This window comes from Haliotis rubra, unplaced genomic scaffold (genome assembly GCF_003918875.1).
Source record: "Haliotis rubra isolate DU_JTF1 unplaced genomic scaffold, ASM391887v1 Scf48, whole genome shotgun sequence".
NCBI lineage: Eukaryota > Metazoa > Mollusca > Gastropoda > Lepetellida > Haliotidae > Haliotis > Haliotis rubra.
Genome location: NW_025767168.1, coordinates 57,544 through 77,606, shown reverse-complemented (window position 1 = coordinate 77,606; position 20,063 = coordinate 57,544). Strand labels below are relative to the sequence as shown.

The following is a 20,063-nucleotide window of genomic DNA, read 5'->3' as shown; positions in this document are numbered from 1 at the left end:
ATCCTATAAAGTACACTTACAACATTTCACACATCTAAACAATCTAACTTTGGTCACATTATTTTTAAAAGAAGAAACCCACCATCAAACTTTACCCTTGTCTCCCTCATCTAACTCTATAGAATCTCTCCTTCTATGTACAGGAAACTCAAGCGTGTGTGCAGTTTGCTGGTTGATTTCACACTCAAGTATTGCAATTATGTGACAGCAACCTGCTACAATCTATTCTGGACCAAACAGCCTGCTGATTGATATTGTTAACAACAATCCATGTCATCAGATGTCATCAACCAGGTCACAAATGGTGACCACCCAATCAACTTATGATGAGATCAGGTTGCTGGAGCTGTTCTTATCCGGAATCTTTACAGAGATGTTCAGTTACTGAAATATTGTGTTGTCCACACAGACAGATGTTCTTCAGTCAGAGCATGTGACCTTGGAGCCAGCCAAGTACACATCTAGAAGATGAATATATGTTGCACATTAATTATGGCAGGTGATCACAGACGAGTGTATTCCTTCACATATATATAGGTGATATTTGTCTTCCGGTCACCAAGGTCAGTAAATCATGAGTTGTCAATGTCCACTTGTTTTCAAGGTCATGAAAGAGTCAAGCCATACACCACTGCTATCAAACATGGATGTATCAAGAATGCACTTGAGACAAGACTCCCTGCTCCCTGTATCAAACCAACAATAGTGTTCAACTGCAAGTTAATACGCCTTCTTCCGACTGCCTAAATTTCTTGCCGATTAGAAAGCCAAACTTCTCTAAGGCACAATGTCATCCAAGGAGGATGATTACACTGAATACACTGTACACATTGGGTGTATCTGTACACATTAGGTGTTTTTGTACACAGGTGTATCTGTATACATTAGTCGATCTGTACACACTAGGTGTATCTGTACACAGGTGTATTTGTACACAAGTGGAACTGTACACACTACGTGTATTTGTACACAGGTGTATCTGTACACATTAGGTGTATTTGTACACAGGTGTATTTGGACATATTAGGTGTATTTGGACATATTAGGTGTATTCGTACCAGGTGTATTTGTATACATTAGGTGTATTTGTACACATTAGGTGTATCTGTACACAGGTGTATTTGTACACATTACAGTGCATTTGGCTCAAAAGCGGACCGATGAATTGCAATCTAACTCGAAAGCTAATAATGTGTAATACTCAATGAAACACTGATCATAATCAAAACGTCAGACCCACTCTGTGATTTGTTTGCAGAATTTATGTCCTAAAATTAAAAAGGTTGCTTAACAAACTATCATTAAAATATTGACACAGTTCACTTTTTGTTACGAGGGAGGAGTGCAGAGAAAGGGACAGCCAGGTGTGCGAGAAGCAGGTTCACAAGTACCGACAAAGTTATTGATTTATTAACCTGTGCTGTGCAGTCTCCATCCTTTCTCGCACACTTGGCTGTCCCTTTTTCTGCACTTCTCCCTCGTAACAAATAGTGAACTGTGTCAATATTTTAATGATAGTTTGTTAAGCAACTTTTTTAATTTTAGGACATAAATTCTGCAGAAACCTCACAGAGTTGGTCTGACGTTTTCATTATGATCAGTGTTTCTTTGAGTATTTTATGTTTATTAGTTTTCGAGTTCGATTGCAATTCATCGGTCCGCTTTTGAGCCAAACGGACCATAGGTGTATTTGTACACAGGTGTATCTGTACACACTAGGTGTATCTGTACACACTAGGTGTATCTGTACACATTAGGTGTATTTGTACACATTAGGTGTATCAGCATACAGGAATGCAGGCATTATCACCATTATTAAAGGATGCATAGACAATGATACCATAACATCAACAGTGAGTGGGGCTGTTATGTAAGGCTTAAAGTCACTAAAGATTAACATTTCACATATTTTAGTTTACACATGCATCTGCCAATTATATTATTAAATTTCCTGTGCTGAATTTCAGCATCCTAATCGACATCATGTTCCTGAACACCATTGTTTAATTCAGTAAGCTGAACTTTACATAAGCTGCATATCTGCATAAAATGTACAACCTAAACCTGAACTGTTAATTACTTTACCCCAATTAATTTGGAGTTGCCTACAAACAAATACACATGGAAAATTTCAAAATCCCAATGATACGACATCAATTTGTTAACAGGACTAGATTTGTCTCTGTGTGTACCTGAATATCGTCACATTCCATTTTCAATGATCGATTGCAAGAATGACCGACTGTTTACATGGAGATATTTTACGAGCCAATATTATATTGACCTGTGAATGGAATTTTAAGCATTATGAATGGAATCATCATCATCATCATCATCTAACCATAAAACATATACTATGATTGTTGGATCATAGACACTCATGTGCAAAACACTTGCATCCATTAATACACGTTCTATGTTATTTTGTAACAAAAATCTCAAAGGCCATGCCTGCAGTTTGAACATTACTTTTCCATATTTTGTCACCATGTACATGGTGAAAGGCATTAAAGCAGCACACATGATTTCAATATATTTAAAATGACAATGTATTATGTGAAGATTTTACATAACTATAATTATAATCATGATAATAAATCAGAAAATGAAGGTCACATTAAAACAAAGGAGGAGACAACTCTTGCCAGAATAGTTAATGGGCCTTTTGCGTTAGATTCATAAACTTAGTCAATCCAGAAACCACTGACATTCAAACCAGACTTCTGCAAAATGAAACAGAAAGCAGTGGGTTTAATGGCTTGTCAACTAACTGTAAGTACATCTGCATAAGAAACACATGACCCAGCTGTATATCAGTTCCTCGAATTCATCTAACTCAGCTTCAACTTTCTCCAAAGAATCAACCATAAAGATGACATTTCTTCACCATTGTGCACTGACTGCATTAACTAACGTTTGAAAACAGTCAGTCGGGGAACATTTCAGTAGTTTTAGTCTATTGACACAGAGATTCAAGATCAGTGAGCATTGAATATTGTTTTACGTCACAGTCAGGAATATTTCAGTTGTATCAACATTTACCCTTTTTCAAATCGTGGTATTTCCTGACTGGTCTGTCAAACTGTGTAGAAAGTGTAAATAATACTGGTCGAAACACTGTAGAACAACAAGGACAGTTCTATGAACGACAGTTCCTTGGTGTTCATCGCACCAACTTCTTAATGGCACTCAAAGAAGTTAAAACACTGTAGAACTTTCATTTGAACAAAAATGTCATAGGTTTGGAAGATACTTGAAGCAAAAGAAGTTGAAACGTAATCACCAATAATAAACACAAAACATTTCTTACTTCAGATAATTTCCTTGACCTTGACCTTGCCAGAAGCAGCCAAAGTCAAATGACACCTGAACATTCCTATGTAGGTCATGTAGATCATGAAGGTCACATACGTCATGCATGACAACTAAAGAGACTATTTTATCACAATGTCTCGAATTATTTTGGCATGAAGCTGTTTTTTTTATCCAGAATTCAATTAATGTTTCTTACCAGTCACGGAGTGCAGCATAAAACTAAACTCACTCACTCACTCTTACCAGTCACAGATGAATTATAATTCTTTAGGCTGTTTCCATCAATAATGTAGTAATCCTAATAAATCAATATTTGTGAATGAGTTTCATCGACATTGTAATGTCTATCCTTGATGGCTTCAATAAAAGTGACCATGACCTTTAATGGCAAAACATTATGTGCCAGAAAGAATCCTAAGAAACAATTAGGTGATTAAAATATGAAGATTCATGTATTGTGAAGAAATTGCACAGTCAGATGTTTCACAACCCCATTTCTCATAGCTGTCATAGCAACCATTTAGTATAATAATATGAGTAAATATCCCCACACACATTCATGACATTTCGACCGACGTCCCACAAGGATCAATGTGTCGCCCCAGAACAGGGAAGAGGATACAGAAACACAACATACTGCTGAGATGTCTCCAGCCTGTCTCTGCTGCCTGATCTGTTCACTGACTCAGACTGAGCACTACGGATCCGGGGACCGTTTTCTATGGTGACTTTACTTGTAAACTGCACCGTGTGACATGGCTACAGCAGGCATACCAAAACCCCATCCCCGTTTTTCAAAATCCTGTATCCTCCTCTGCTGAGATTATTCACGGTGAAAGTTGTCGGCCATATTTACATCACAATCAGTCCTACATCAGACATCCTTTACTCCCTTGTCCATGTGAACTGCTATACTGTGGCCGGAGTCATGTACTGGACGATCGCACACCTGAAACATATTTCTGGACTTCACCACACCTGTATGTGTGACAAGATACCCATAAAGTGGCCAGATAGCCATACAAATCATTGTTGTATTTTTGTTCATTTTCACAAAAGGTTCTTTGCTCAACTGAGCTGATCAGAAAATGACAGACAATAAATTCCCTCTTTACTGCATATTTGTGTGTAACTTTAAGGTAATAACATGAATAATGATTTGATAAAGAAATCTTTTAATGTTTTGTCACAAGGCATTGTAACAACATCATATAGAATCCTTTAACACAGACTCAGGTACCTACCTGGGGCTACAAACAGATTTGAAATTTTTAAAATAGTAAAAAAAGAGATAAAATCGACCCATCAGCCCTATTTTTAAAAAGCATGTAATAGGAAACGGACATATATTTTTTTTGCCTTATAGTTTTGTTCTCAAAAAGTGACCAGAATGGGTGCAACAGGGGCAGCGTAAATCCCTGGAGTATTTTCCTGAATTCTAGCTTACTGTAATGGCATTGCAGATCGTTCCATATAAACCAACTGCTGGCCAATCTGTCATTTGACTAACCAAGCCATTTTTAGTATTTGGTCTCCATGAACTTTCCGAAACTAGGCCACGAAACCAGTTTCCTGATTGGGATGTTGCATTATTGCATTGACTGTCAGTGACATCATATTGATGTCTATTAGTGGTTTAACAAACAACATGTTAAGTTACTATTATTGACATATTTTTTAGTATATTCAACACGGTTTCCAATAGAATTTCATTTTGATCACTGGGAGCGAGCTGAACTTCACAAACCTGATGAGATGGGGGAGTGAGTGAGTGAGTTGGGTTTGAGTTGGGAGACACCAGCAATAGGCTTCAAATATTGTACCCATGTGGGGAATCTAACCTGGGTCTTCAGCATGACGAGTTAATGTATTAACTCCTAGGCTACCCCATCGCCCCTGAGAGATCAGAGTCTTTGACACTTACCATTAAGTAAATACGAAGGTATGACAATAAATAGACAAAGGATCGAGCACTAGTTTGGATTTAAACCAGCAAATAATTCAATGGATTTCAACACAAATGAGTGAATTGGGTTTTGAGCTGTTTAGAACAGTATTTCAAATATTTCAGTTTTGACAAGATTTATGGATACAAGCCTTACCTCTTTGAGAAAATTATGCCAAGCTTCATAATAACCAGGGCTCATCCAGGTCTCGTTGTGAGACCCTCCAGGGAACCGACTGATTCTCTTCAGAGGGCTGCTTGAACTCTAACAAACACACAAAAGACATACATGTTCAGAAACAAGTACTATACCCGGTAATTCAGTCTTTAATGTTTGTGTTGTGTAGACACATGCAGTCATCGCGGGAGTTTGAAGCACACAGTGCTCAACTCTATTCACACAAGTGTTAAATGTTCCATCTCTAGTGACTATAGTACTGTGGGAAATAGAAAAAAACTGTTTTTAGGCTCTTACTCTGTATCCCTAAAATTTACACTACTGCAAATAGCATATGTCGAAATAACCCACTTCGGCCTAACTTGGCATTCAGTGGGATGCGTAATAGGATATCCAGAAAAGCCTGTTTACTCGTAAAATCGGGCAAAACTTCGAAAAAATAAGAATAGCTGCTGAAAACAATAGATCAGACTATAGATGGCAATTAGGTCGCTCAGCCAGGTATGACGACAGACCGTCGACTCACCTGGCATGAAATGCATGTGCTGCCTACAGGCGTCCAAGGGGTCATCTCAAAGCTATTTTGTGCTTTTTCATGTGTGTTGACTTTGCCTCATCTATTGATTAACAGCTTAAGTGTCTTTCTTTCATAAAGTTTATGTTGAGATATGTAAAAGAGTTTGATACCTGATAACCAAAGAAATGCATCGTATTAAATGTCTCAAAATATATAGGTGGCATGACCACCCGATCGCGAAGATCGACAGGACTGGATATTATTTATAAATTGTTATGACATGCCGTGTACTTCCCCAGTATAATTGCCCTAAAGGATTATCGTATCGAGTATCTTAGCTGATATGTCTATCCCCAAGCCCGACCCAAACGATCGTCTGCGACACCCGTCCAGGTTTTGCTTTTGAGACGAACCCTCCTATCTGTTTCTTTTTATAGTGACAGTGAGACTCCATGGTAGCTACAGCCTTAATAGTTTCAGCATGAAAGTTATTATTTTTTACGCCAGCTATCATTTATAATGAAGCTACATCTAATTTCAAATTGATCACTTAAAAAAGTGTCCTTTATAATACAATATCGTCGCACACTAATTTGCAAACAGCCATGGTCTGTTCCAAATAATTCGTTTTGGACTTAGAAAAAAATCGCATTGCTCATTTCTGCACTAATCGCTCCTCAATAAAGTCCTTTTTCTACGTTTCTTGTGTCCCTACCATTGAGACTGTAGTTAGGCCGACTTAGTTTAAGAGATATTTCACACTTGCACATATCAACTACATAAATTGTAGAAATAAATGAGAAAATACAGTTTTTTTCTATTTCCGACAGTACTATAGTTCCTGTGTCTAACCCTGGGAATATTTAACATATGGCATAGTTGGGATTATGAAAAGAGTACCGGGTACCTTTTTGGGTTAGGTCCCATATGTCCCATATGGAATTCGAACCTGCACTCTAAGAGTTATGCAACTAATTGCCAGCACATAAGATCAGCAATTTCATCCACATAGCCACAACAATTTCGAGCCGCCTACATGGTGTAGTGGTTAGAGAGTCTGCCCGGGAGAGCGGAAGGTCGCGGGTTCGATCCCCGGTCGCGTCATACCAAGAGACGTTAAAATATGGTACTTGTTGGTCCTTGCCTGGTGCTCGGCATTAATGGGTACAACGAGGACTGGTCGGCTCGGAGTCAGTATAATGTGTCTGAGTGGGGTATTTTTGCTTCACTGCGGTATGGTATTTCAGTGAGCTTGCACTATAAAACCAGCTAGTCTGGGCTAGTACAAGCAGCCACACATACACACGCACACACGTCATCATATGAGTCAAATATTCTCAAGTGTGACGTAAAACCCCATTTCACCTCACCTCACCCACAACAGCTTCGACAAATATGGAAGGCCTACAACTGATAGTCCAGATCAAGCATTTTGTGCAGCTCTCTGACAAGTGTAAATTGGCATAGTTCCAATGATCGAAAGCTATAAGCACACAATGCCTGAAAAAGTGTAATCCCAAACTGAAAATATGTTCCATTTGCCTACTTGGAAATATTAGTTGTTTAATGCCACTCAGCAATATTCAAGCCATTCGAATGTGGCCTGAAAATATGCAACTCCGGACCAGACAATCCAGTGATTGATAAAGCAACAAACAATCCAGTGATACAATATGGAGCCCGACCACCTGGTCATAGCAGGGTTGCTTGTGACATATTCCACCCAAGCCAACCCGGCACCTCCACAAGGATCACTCTAGGAACAACACCTGTTTGTTTGTTGTTTAATGCCACACTCACCAATATTCCAGCTATATGGTGGTGGTCAGTAAAATATCAAGCCTCGACCAGACAATCCAGTGATCAACAACATAAGTGAGTGAGTGAGTTTAGTTCAGCAATATTACAGCTATATGGCGGTGGTCTGTAAATAATCGAGTGTGAACCAGGCAATCCAGTGATCAACAGCATGAGCATCGGTCTGCACAATTGGGAACCGATGACATGTGTCAACCAAGTCAGCAAGCCTGACCACCCGATCCCGTTAGTCGCCTCTTACGACAAGCATGGGTAACTGAAGATCAATATTCTAACATGGACCTTCACAAGTTCAACAACATGAGCATCAATCAATGCAATTAGTATACAATGACATGTCAGCAAGCCTGACCACCTGATCCCTTTAGTCAAATTCATATGAAAAACATGGGTTGCTGAAGACCAATTCTAAGCTGACTCTTCCTGGGTGTGAATGATAAAGACGATACTAGTACCAGTATCAGTATATGTAATCAGTTCTAACCAAACAATCAGTTATCCTTCAGCATCACACTATCTTGCCCAAATTGTTACTTTTTTATTACAGCAGCACTTATCTCATTCTCTTCCCACAGAGGTTACTCCTGTCATATCTTCCTACGTAACCTCTGTTCTAATACGGCCCTTTCATGGTGTGAGCGTTCAAGACCTGTGATTGGAGGCAATCAGATTTAGTTGTGCAATCAGCGACGTTGTTTCAAAAGTGATCATTCCGGCAAGGCCTCGGTAATTTCCGTATGCTTCGAGAAAACTAAACTTCTTCCCCTGCGCGATGCGCAAACGTTTCTTCTAGACAGAACTCAGTCATGTTATGGCGGATCAGTGGCGTCTCCATCGCCCTCGTTGACAACGGACAAGCTAGCCATTAAACGTCTTGTGTGTAACATCAACATAAGTCCCCGGCAGATGGGGGATATTTGTGGCCCCACATTTGCTTGTGTTAGTCAAGTTGAATCTAAGTCGATGTAACACATGTTCTGATTGGATAGAAAGAAGGGAGATAATTCGTGTTGCGATCTTTTGCCGCTAGGGGATTTTACGAGAACCGGGAAATATGGCCGTATTAGAACAGAGGTTCGTAGGAAGATATGACAAGTAACCTCTGTGGGAAGAGAATGCACTTATCTGGATCTTGATTACTTTTCCCGGACCACCTACACCGAGTCTGCAAACCAAGCTATAGAAACTTAGGTATTAATAACACAATATATACTGGGACTCTCTATTATCGCGGGCTCTCTATTATCGCGGCACGCGAAAACATCGGGAAAGCAGAAACACCACGCCCCGCATCGGCTGTTTACAAATGCAAATTACGAAAAATATATTCATCGCTCTTGAAAAAGTCATTTATTTCATTGGAATGTTGTGTGTAATCGGAGTTATATTAAAGCATTCATCTTTTCAGTAAGTTCTAGAACATTTTGAAACTAGTATGAACCCTACTGCCCTTACATCTAGCATGAATCAAAACTTACTTCATCAAGAGCAATCCTGTGACAACTATATGGTCATTTGCATATTTTCCGTGCTAAAAATATAACAGGAAGTGGCGTATTATGCATTTTCACTCTGCACGCGGCAGCAACTTGTATGAATGCGTTTAAAGCCGGAAAACAATATTTTGTAACGTTATTGTTACCTTGTATCCAAATGAATAGAAGTTTCTGATGTTTGGGTTAAAGGCATGATGATATTACTAATGTGAATGAAATTCCTAAATATTTTTTAATGATCAAACTATTTAGATTCGTTACTTGTCTTAGTAAACGTTTCACAGTGTCATCTGCTTGTACCGCGTGCCATAGTAAGAAAATAGCAATACCGCGATAATAGAGAGTTGCTTCCATTTCCGGGTCAAACAAGACAATCGGAATTGCCGCAATGGTATTAAACGAGTTGCGACCATGTGTCACATTATTTGTGACAGAAATGAAGATTAAACATCAGTCAACTGAAAATATATATAAAATACTAAATGTCAGTAGCCGTTCATAATCCCGATGGCGACAACATTAACTACCGCGATAATAGAGGGTCCCATGATAATTGATGGGCAACATATCTTGACCTACCTCAAACAGTTCTGTCATCATCGGTGGAGGAATCAGCTGATCTCCAAGACCAGACAGGAAAAGGATGGGAAGACATGATTTGTTTAGCCTCTTCTTGGACGGGTACTGAAACACAGCACAACAAGACACATGGTACATGGGAGCCTCAACCAGCTGCTTGCCTTCATAGTAAAACACATATCAACCATGTAACAATAACGGAGGTTCCATAATAGTGAGTGAGTGACTTTAACGTCACATCAGCAATATGCAGCCACAGAACATATTTGAGTTCCAGTTAAAAAAGAAAAGAAAAGAAAAAAAAGTTCATTTTCCTAAATATTTTTTAAATGCATAATTATGATTTTTGAAATAGTTTGGTCTTTTACATATTTACAAACAACCTATTTATACCGGTTTCTCTACATCTTCTAAAATTCACATAAGCAACATGACAAAGGACGAATAACATCACATAACCTGACATAATTTGACATTAAATATATTGATTAATTCATCCCTGCTTTTAGCATTAACATGCATCTTAAGGTACTCACCTGATTTTTGAAACACCATAACGGTAAATAATCCAATATTTTGAAGCGAAATAAAACTCTTGCTATATCTGGCAGTGAGGTAAATGTATTCTCTACAATCAGTCCAGCTACTAAGTTGCTATAGGAGGCCTTGGAAACAAGGTTTATTGCAACAGCTCCCCCTAGAGAACGTCCAAATATAAATATTTTCCGTTTATTTATATCGCTCCTGTTGAGGACGAAGTCAAGGGCTGCTTCCGCATCATCATACATCCCTGAAATATCGTGAGAAGAGTGAGTGAGTGAGTTGGGCTTTACTCCGCTTTTAGCAATATTCCAGCAATATCACGGCAGGGGACACCAGAAATGGGAATTGAACCTGGGTCTTTGGCGTGACGAGCTGATGCTTTAACCACTAGGCTACCCGACCACCCCTATCGTGAGAAAACCACTACAAGAGATTTACACAGTGATGACAAGGAGGGTCAAAACATAAACATGAAAAGCTCAGCAGAAGTTTATCTAAAAATAGCATTGTCTCTCAGTGACTGTGATAAGATTTCAGTCATTTGGAGTATAAAATCAATTAAGTTTGCACTCAAATATATATAAATATGTGAGTGAATTGATCGTAAACAGTGAACCACTTCCAAAATATTTGTGTGGGCGAAATTATTGAAATGTTTTTACTGCAACAGGAGATGGCTGTGACCATAGCAGCGACTATGTTTTCAGAACATGGGTGTAGATTTTGTAAAACATTCTGTGATTGGATAACCTATACGTGCCACAGTTAACTCCTATTTTAGTGCAGAAAATGTGGCTTGAAATTGCAAGGAAGGAAAGGTATATAAACATCTGCATGAGTGCTGCGCTGACCCCAAACTGATCAATTTAATACTGTGCACCGGGCAGGAAAACAACAATTAACCATCTTTGAATATATTTTGGTATGCTGAATCTGAGTGTCAAATTTTAACCTTCAGCACTCCAGGCAAATTCTCTACACTAGACAACAAAGTTAGCAGAGAATTTGTGTTGGACATATTAAGCTGAAATATTCTTATTCAACATATTCAGCGTTAAGGTGGGTCCCCCTATCTTATTTCACAATGATGAATTACCTCCATTAAATCAAACTACAGGCACATTCAATGCCAAAGTACATGAAGGGTGACAGGACATTTAAAGATAGAAGTTATGAAAAGGATGACAATTATGTTATTGATACCACCAGTTATTAGCTCAAAAGGACAGGTGTTTTGCATGAATACAGTTCCAACCTACCATGTTCTGATGGTGATCCATCACTTTTTCCGTACCCCCGATATTCCACCATAGCTATATTACATTTACAAGCTGAGTACAGGCCGAGGACATTCATCAACCTGAAACCAAAAACAAAACATTCTCTTCACTCATCCCAACCATATCCATCACAACAAGAATTATCAGAGGCTTAAGCACATCTGTTGTTGTCTCGATTACCACATACACAATTGTAAAACATGTCGCTAATTTACTATGGACAACTTTATCTTAAACATAACCCTATCATCCGAGCATGTGTGATACACGCCAACTTGTTATAGCACGACTAAAACCAGATATCCAAAAACCTATGATCTGATGCTATCTCCATCATGACCATGAATTATCTCCCCTTTACTATTTCATGAAAATAAATAAATATGGAATAAAATATGGAATAGGAGTGACCATGAATGATTAGTAATAAACTCTCAAATGCTTATAAATGATTCTAGAGTAAGTGCTTTTGGTAGACAAATTGGGGGAAAAAAAACAAGATAAATTTGTTCGAAAGTGCAACAAAGTTCCTTTTTTCTTAAAAACAGGTGTATGCTAACATTTCTTTCAAAGAAGAAAGTAAAACAAGACATTTAAAAATCTTCTTGTTTCTGGTCTTGATGTCAGTGAAATGCAAATGCTGCAAAACTTACAACATAAGCTACACCACAATCATGATACCGTACAACCAGAAATTATTGAGAATTTAAAGATTGCAACTTTTTCATTTTTTTCACTCATTACTCACATATTAAATGTGAATATTAGCAGAACATAACTCCAGATTCAAAGACAGGTGAACAGTTAGTATTTTGTCAAGTCACCATGGGCAGCAATGCAGGCTTCAATGCGGTTGGGCATACTACTGATCAAAGAAGTTAGAAAGTCGTGGTCCATGCTGTCCCAATATCGGACCACTTCTTTCATTTCAGCAGTATTTGTCAGATTTTTCTTATTGACACTTTCCTTCATAAGTCCCCAAACATTTTCTATTGGATTTAGGTCAGGGCTATAGCTTGGCCAATCTAATAATGTTGTATTTTGGGTCCAAAACCAGGCCTGTGAATGCTTTGAACGATGTTTTGGGTCGTTGTCCTGCTGGAAAATCCAACAATTTCCATAGAACCGGTGAGCAGATGGAAGTAAATGTCCCTCGAGAATATCTGTGTACTGCTCACTGTTCATATTCCCTTCAAATACACAGTGGGGCTTTGCCCCTAACACACATATGCCACACCACACGTTAAATTTCGGACTGTACTTTGGGCGCTGATACAAAAGTTTTTCAGTTTGTTTGGTCCAGAATTTCAGTGTATTAGGAAACAGCCACACAGAACTTTCATCTGAGAAAATCACATTGTCCCAGGTAAAATTTCTATGCTATAAGCACCAGTTCAACCTTCGCTCCTTTTGTTCAGGTTTCATGATCGGTGATGGAATTCCTCGACTTTTTTGCCAACCCATTGCATGCAGCTCAGTTCTAATTGTCTCCTTACAGACAGCCACAGTTCCTCTATCAATCATATTCAGCCTTAAGTTTTCTAAACTCCTTCGTTGGCTTTTAGAAACAAGAATACCAAGCCGCCTCCTGTCACCGACAGTTAATTTTCTGTGCCTACCTGCGCCTCCCTGGTGCTCAATGCCGTATCCATTTGCAATATTTTTCAAAACACGATAAACAGTGGACAAAGGGATGCCTGTTCTACTGGAAATCACTTTAGCTGATCTGATGTCCTTGTTATAATACTCTAAAATCAACTTCCACTTCTCTAAATCATCCATACTGAGGATCACTGAAAATGTCGTCTGCTAGCAAGTAAACAAAGGGGGATAACTCTTTGCAAACTAATGAAAAATGATTAACGGAGTTATCTCTCTTGAATGAAACCAAACACTTGATAGCTGGTCAAGGTTGTTTATACTAGACACCATACTATTATAACATGACTTGGCAAATGTTAAGTCCCAATTTGGGAAATTTACTGACATTTGCTTTATACTCAAAGCCAAATATCAGGCTCTCGACAGGACCACATAAATTCCCTCTATACATCACAGATGTGTTTGCTTGTTATTTAACCCCGCACTCAGCAATAATCCAGCCATATGGTGGTGGTCTGTAAATAATAGTCTGGACCAGACAATGCAGTAATCAACAGCATGAACATAGATCTACACAACAGGGACACAGTGATTTGTGTCAACCAAGTCCTCTAGCCTTACCATCCGTTCCTATTGGTCACCGCTTCCAATAAGCATTGGCTACTGAAGATCAGTTCTAAACTGGATATTCATAATACTTATAATTACCTGTGTCCAATATTGCCTGCATTTCCATGAAAGAAGACAACAGTTGGCACATCTAGATGGGATTGCTTCACTAACACCACGTTGATCTGAGTGCCATCTCGGGTCTTCACAAAATGATTCTCGTAAGGAAGATGGAGTATCCCAGGCAGCTCAACATACATCCTGGAATGGGGAGGCTGGTCCGGGTGGTACAGAAGCATGTCCTGGGCATTGTAGAACAACCCTGAAATAACAACGGGACCAACATACATTGTCCGTCCTGGAATGGGGGGGCTGGTCCGGGTGGTACAGAAGCATGTCCTGGGCATTGTAGAACAACCCTGAAATAACAACGGGACCAACATACATGGTATGTCCTGGAATGGGGGCTGGTCCGGGTGGTACAGAAGCATGTCCTGGGCATTGTAGAACAACCCTGAAATAACAACGGGACCAACATACATGGTATCGTCCTTGAATGGGGGGGCTGGTCCGGGTGGTACAGAAGCATGTCCTGGGCATTGTAGAACAACCCTGAAATAACAACGGGACCAACATACATTGTAGCGTCCCTGGAATGGGGGCTGGTCCGGTGGTACAGAAGCATGTCCTGGGCATTGTAGAACAACCCTGAAATAACAACGGACCAACATACATGGTATGTCCTGGAATGGGGGGGCTGGTCCGGGTGGTACAGAAGCATGTCCTGGGCATTGTAGAACAACCCTGAAATAACAACGGGACCAACATACATGGTATGTCCTTGAATGGGGGGCTGGTCCGGTGGTACAGAAGCATGTCCTGGGCATTGTAGAACAACCCTGAAATAACAACGGGACCAACATACATTGTAACGCCCTGGAATGGGGGCTGGTCCGGGTGGTACAGAAGCATGTCCTGGGCATTGTAGAACAACCCTGAAATAACAACGGGACCAACATACATTGTATGTCCTGGAATGGGGGGGCTGGTCCGGGTGGTACAGAAGCATGTCCTGGGCATTGTAGAACAACCCTGAAATAACAACGGGACCAACATACATTGTAACGTGGGGGCCTTGAATGGGGAGGCTGGTCCGGTGGTACAGAAGCATGTCCTGGGCATTGTAGAACAACCCTGAAATAACAACGGACCAACATACATTGTACGTCCTTGAATGGGGGCTGGTCCGGTGGTACAGAAGCATGTCCTGGGCATTGTAGAACAACCCTGAAATAACAACGGGACCAACATACATTGTACGTCCTTGAATGGGGGGGCTGGTCCGGGTGGTACAGAAGCATGTCCTGGGCATTGTAGAACAACCCTGAAATAACAACGGGACCAACATACATGGTATGTCCTTGAATGGGGGGGGCTGGTCCGGTGGTACAGAAGCATGTCCTGGGCATTGTAGAACAACCCTGAAATAACAACGGGACCAACATACATGGTGAAGCATGTCCTGGGAAGAACAACCCTGAAATAACAACGGGGGCTGGTGGGGGGGGTGGTGGTACAGAAGCATGTCCTGGGCATTGTAGAACAACCCTGAAATAACAACGGGACCAACATACATTGTAACGCCCTGGAATGGGGGCTGGTCCGGTGGTACAGAAGCATGTCCTGGGCATTGTAGAACAACCCTGAAATAACACGGGACCAACATACATTGTATGCGTCCTTGAATGGGGGGCTGGTCCGGTGGTACAGAAGCATGTCCTGGGCATTGTAGAACAACCCTGAAATAACATCGGACCAACATACATTGTACATCCTGGAATGGGGGGGCTGGTCCGGGTGGTACAGAAGCATGTCCTGGGCATTGTAGAACAACCCTGAAATAACAACGGGACCAACATACATTGTACGTCCTGGAATGGGGGGGCTGGTCCGGGTGGTACAGAAGCATGTCCTGGGCATTGTAGAACAACCCTGAAATAACAACGGGACCAACATACACCTTGACGAGAGTTGAAATACTGGCATGGACTCTTTCAGCTTTCTTTCAGCCTATTCAGTTTGTGATGATCATACATGCTAAAGGTTAAGAAAGGAGATACATTACCTGTGAATTATTTTCAACTATATCATAGTCTCACAAATTAGAAACAGCTAACAGACCAATCAGAATGGAAGATGACTGAGATAAATCAGACATAATCACTTGAGTTTATTGTGAAGTCAAGAATCAAAACTGTAATATGATGGCTTGATGCAGAACTGAAGAGCTCAACCATCACTGCCATTGCTTGCCTTTAACATGACATGATCAGTATTATGTAATATGTAGGTTTTGACCCATAACCAATTTAAACATGTCAACACTGACACAACAGATATCTAGGAATGCATTGTTACTCCTCGTGGATTTTGTGATATGTATTACAGTTAACAAAGCTCTATATTAAAGTGATTGATAAACAGAGACATTTCTAAATACAGTATGGTTAAAACAAATGCAAAGGGGACACTCATTTTAGCTAGTTATAACCAAAGTTTGTCATACAAAGTTCAACTAAAGGATACAGCAAGTGCAAGGGAAAAAGAAACTAGTATGTTATATCTGTCAGTTCAAAACAAGCATATTGTTGTACTAGTCTCTGCAGGTGTTCAAGAATAGTGTCTGACCCTCTGACAAATTCGGCAGATTTGCCAACGGTGTGACAGAAGTCTACAACCCACTGGTCCCAGTGTCTGATTGTATGCTTCAGAATGACTTTGACTGAAGTTGTTATATCTGGCATGTAACACTTGTTTCCTGTTTATAAATCTTATGTTTGTTAATAATTTCAATGCCAATTATAAGACATGTTAAATCTGAAATGTGTGTTTAATTTTATTCTATGGGTCCTTTGAATTTTCAATGGGTCAGACAAACATCTGAAAAAACACCATTAGTGAACACTAGTCTCTGTTTAGTGGCAGCAGATAAAACCTGATATAGCGCTAAAACACACATCAAATATTGATTACCATGTCCAGGTTAGATCATGTAGATATCAGACATGACTATCAGGATATAAAAGGCACTAAATATTATTTACTCTGTACCAGCAAAGGATTTCATGTATTTATCATGTCTGATGCCATGGATACATTGTCTTGTTTGTTTGTTGTTTACTCCATGGCCACAAACGTCCCCACTTTATCATCATGATCACAGCAGGTCTTACTGGCCATATTGCTATTTTTCCATACTGTTTATCATGTTCATGACATATTCAGAAATTTACATTTACAGTGTTACTAACTTTTATCTTTGTAAAACTATGAGCAAATAAGCCTTACTTCTTAACGTAGAAAAATTTTCAGTTGATTTCTGCTATATAGCGAAGAATGTAGGGCTGGCTAAAAATTTCGCTTATCAGAAATATCATCAATGGGAAGAATTACTAATGATTATTGATGTGAAAATTGTGTCATCGATAATATCACACAGAAACTATTCTGAAGAAATCAGGTTTTAATTCACACACACAATACACAAAGTTATGTCTTTATTCACATGCTGCTTGTAAATTTTGTGCAGAATGTTGTTTTGTTAGTAGCCCATGCAGAAATATGTCACTAGACACCAGTGAAATGAAATATGTTGATTTCTGTAAGACTTTTTTTGTTCAAAGTTAATTCTCCAATATTTATTGATAACTGATCAATATTTAGTCACTGATTATCAATTTGTATGATCTATATTGACAGCCAAGTTTGTTTTTAACTCAGTTTCGAGAAAGAAGTCTTAATATGTTTAATCAAGAATGGCATTCAGTAATACATAATAGTTCACGGTATTACTCTTATAGAATATACAAATCACTACTCCAGCCGGAGAAATATCTGTCGTTCTTAACATCAAAGAAATTAAGATATCCATTTATATGTTTTAGGTTAGGCTTGACCAATATAATGGTAAACAAAGGAAGACATTTTTATATTGAACGATGCAAGAGAATGTGCCCTCTGTGTGATTTAGATGTTGAAAATGAAATCCATTTTTTACTTGTATGTCCTTTTCATAAAGAATTGCGTACGAAATATACAGCTGAATATTATCTATGTAAGCCACCTTAATTAGCTTTTAAACTACTTCTTTAATCAACTGGCCTGCGTGTAATAATAAAACTGTTGTACTATATCAATTATGCTCTTATTAAACGTAACAATCTGATATAAAGTTTTGTTGACGTATTTCACTACTTGTACGTAATTTACTGCCCGTATCATGATTTGCTGTTTGGATCACTAATTACTACTTATTGCACCATATGTATAATGTATATGCCTAACTCCATTGTATATGGGCCGGAGGCCTTTTGTACAATAAACATCTTTTGACTTTTGACTATTTTCCAGTCCCAGGAGAAAGGAGATCAAAATATAGAAACAGAACTTTTCTCTTGAATAACTGTGCCAGTTATTTTGCTATAGTCTAAACATCAAATGAAGCCTTTTTACATGCACCTCTTCAGTTGAATAAATGAAACATTCCCTCTGGTGTCATTCATGCATTTCGCTTACGATTATGATAGCCTGTTTCAATTACACCAATCTCTACACATGGTTGTCTCCATCACTAGGGATCTTAAAATGTGTCTGCTGATGGGTGAGTGAGTTCAGTTTTACGCCACACTCAGCAACATTCCAGCTATATGGCGGATATGAATAAATAACTTTGTCTGTGAACGTGCCTCTCGAACACCTGGCTGTCCCTTTCTCTGCATTCCTCCCTCGTAACAAATAGTAAACTGTGTCAATATTTTAATGATAGATCGTTAAACAACTTTTTTATTTTTAGGACAAAAATTCGGCAAAAACCTCACAGAGTGGGTATGATGTTTTGATTATGATCAGCGTTTCATTGAGTATTTTATGTTTATTAGTTTTCGAGTTAGATTGCAATTCATTGGTCCGCTTTTGAGCCAAACGGACTATAACTGGAATCCGTCACAGTGAACACTCAATTGCTCAACAAATAAGTTAAATAACCGGAAAAACAGTTTTGACAGTGTTTTCTCACAATAACCAAGCTGTGTATTTTAATTGTGTATGCTATTGCTCCCTTCTCACGACAATACCGACATAGGCGAGAAGCATATTGTACCAATCTTGTCCCCAAAAATGAATCAATTACAGAATTCTGATTACCTAACAGTGCCATGACAAGAAGAAATGACGCCAACATTCCTCCCTCGAACCAAAACACCAGCAGGATAATTAGTAGAGCCGTGCTGCAGAGCTTCCAAAATCTGGTCATCACAGCCAAAACCAGTCGGCTTATCAACTCGATCATAGCAAACCCTGCTCCAGCTCGTCTCTTCTTCGTTTCCGCCATTTCTTCGGTTTCCTTTTTATCTAGCTCGGTGTCACTCATAGCCCAGATGAACCATTGGGAAATCAGTATAATTATTAAATGTGTGCAACAGATGTGTGCAACAGATATGCAGCTGAACGTATACAACCGGAAAATTCAATCGGAAACAAACACTAGGAGGCAGACATGTTGAATTGGAAATGTAAAGCTGTCTGTTTCCTCTACGTACAAAACTAGTCACACCGAAAGACAAACGTTCATGTAACTCGTTATAAAATGCAAATAGTTACCTACAAATTATTTACGAAGTCATAGCTTTCAACCTCTTGTTAGTTTCGTAACATGGTCTGGCGGTGCACTTGTAACGATGCACCCTATGTATATTATCCGGGCGGACGATATAATTTAAAACAATCGCGCATTAGCAGAGAGAGGTGTGCGTGCGTGCATGCGTGCGTGTGCTTACATCGAAGATGAATTGGGGCGGTAGGGTAGCCTAATGATTAAAGCGTTGGCTCGTCACGCCGAAGACCCGGGCTCGAATCCCCACATTGGTATGTAATGTATGAAGCCCATTTCTGGTGTCCCCGTCCGTGATGTTGCTGGAATATTGCTAAAAGCGGCGTAAAACTAAGAGAGAATAGAGTCGAAGATGAATTTCTCTACAACCTGAGGGAACCAACTGCAAACCTTATGCAGATGGGTTGCAACAGGATCATGCATCAAATTGCTGAAAAGCATGTGCAAATGTGTTAAGAATTCGCCAATTTCCACCGAGATTCACCATATCAACTCATGACAATAATATTTTCA

At 39.3% G+C, this 20,063-nt stretch overlaps 1 protein-coding gene across 1 annotated transcript; it reads right to left on the bottom strand.

Moving 5' to 3' along the window:
* Window positions 1-3,745: 3,745 nt before the first annotated feature.
* LOC124291007 (protein ABHD13-like) lies at window positions 3,746-19,467 on the bottom strand. Its single transcript, XM_046727908.1, has 7 exons — window positions 19,085-19,467; window positions 13,982-14,204; window positions 11,651-11,751; window positions 10,385-10,638; window positions 9,849-9,953; window positions 5,418-5,525; window positions 3,746-4,264 (listed from the first exon to the last, which is right to left on the bottom strand). The coding sequence occupies exons 1-7, from the start codon at window positions 19,308-19,310 to the stop codon at window positions 4,190-4,192; spliced, it is 1,092 nt and encodes a 363-aa protein (XP_046583864.1). The 5' UTR covers window positions 19,311-19,467; the 3' UTR covers window positions 3,746-4,189.
* Window positions 19,468-20,063: the final 596 nt, after the last annotated feature.

What these genes read in the sequence shown, in the direction of transcription:
- LOC124291007 (XM_046727908.1), bottom strand. Translation starts at nt 19,310, where the DNA reads ATGAGTGACACCGAGCTAGATAAAAAGGAAACCGAAGAAATGGCGGAA. An exon ending in TCTTGTCATGGCACTGTTAG is followed by an intron (nt 14,205 to 19,084) that starts GTAATCAGAATT and finishes TTGTTATTTCAG; the next exon opens with GGTTGTTCTACAATGCCCAG. An exon ending in GGCATAATTTTCTCAAAGAG is followed by an intron (nt 4,265 to 5,417) that starts GTAAGGCTTGTA and finishes AATATGTTTCAG; the next exon opens with GTGTGCGATCGTCCAGTACA.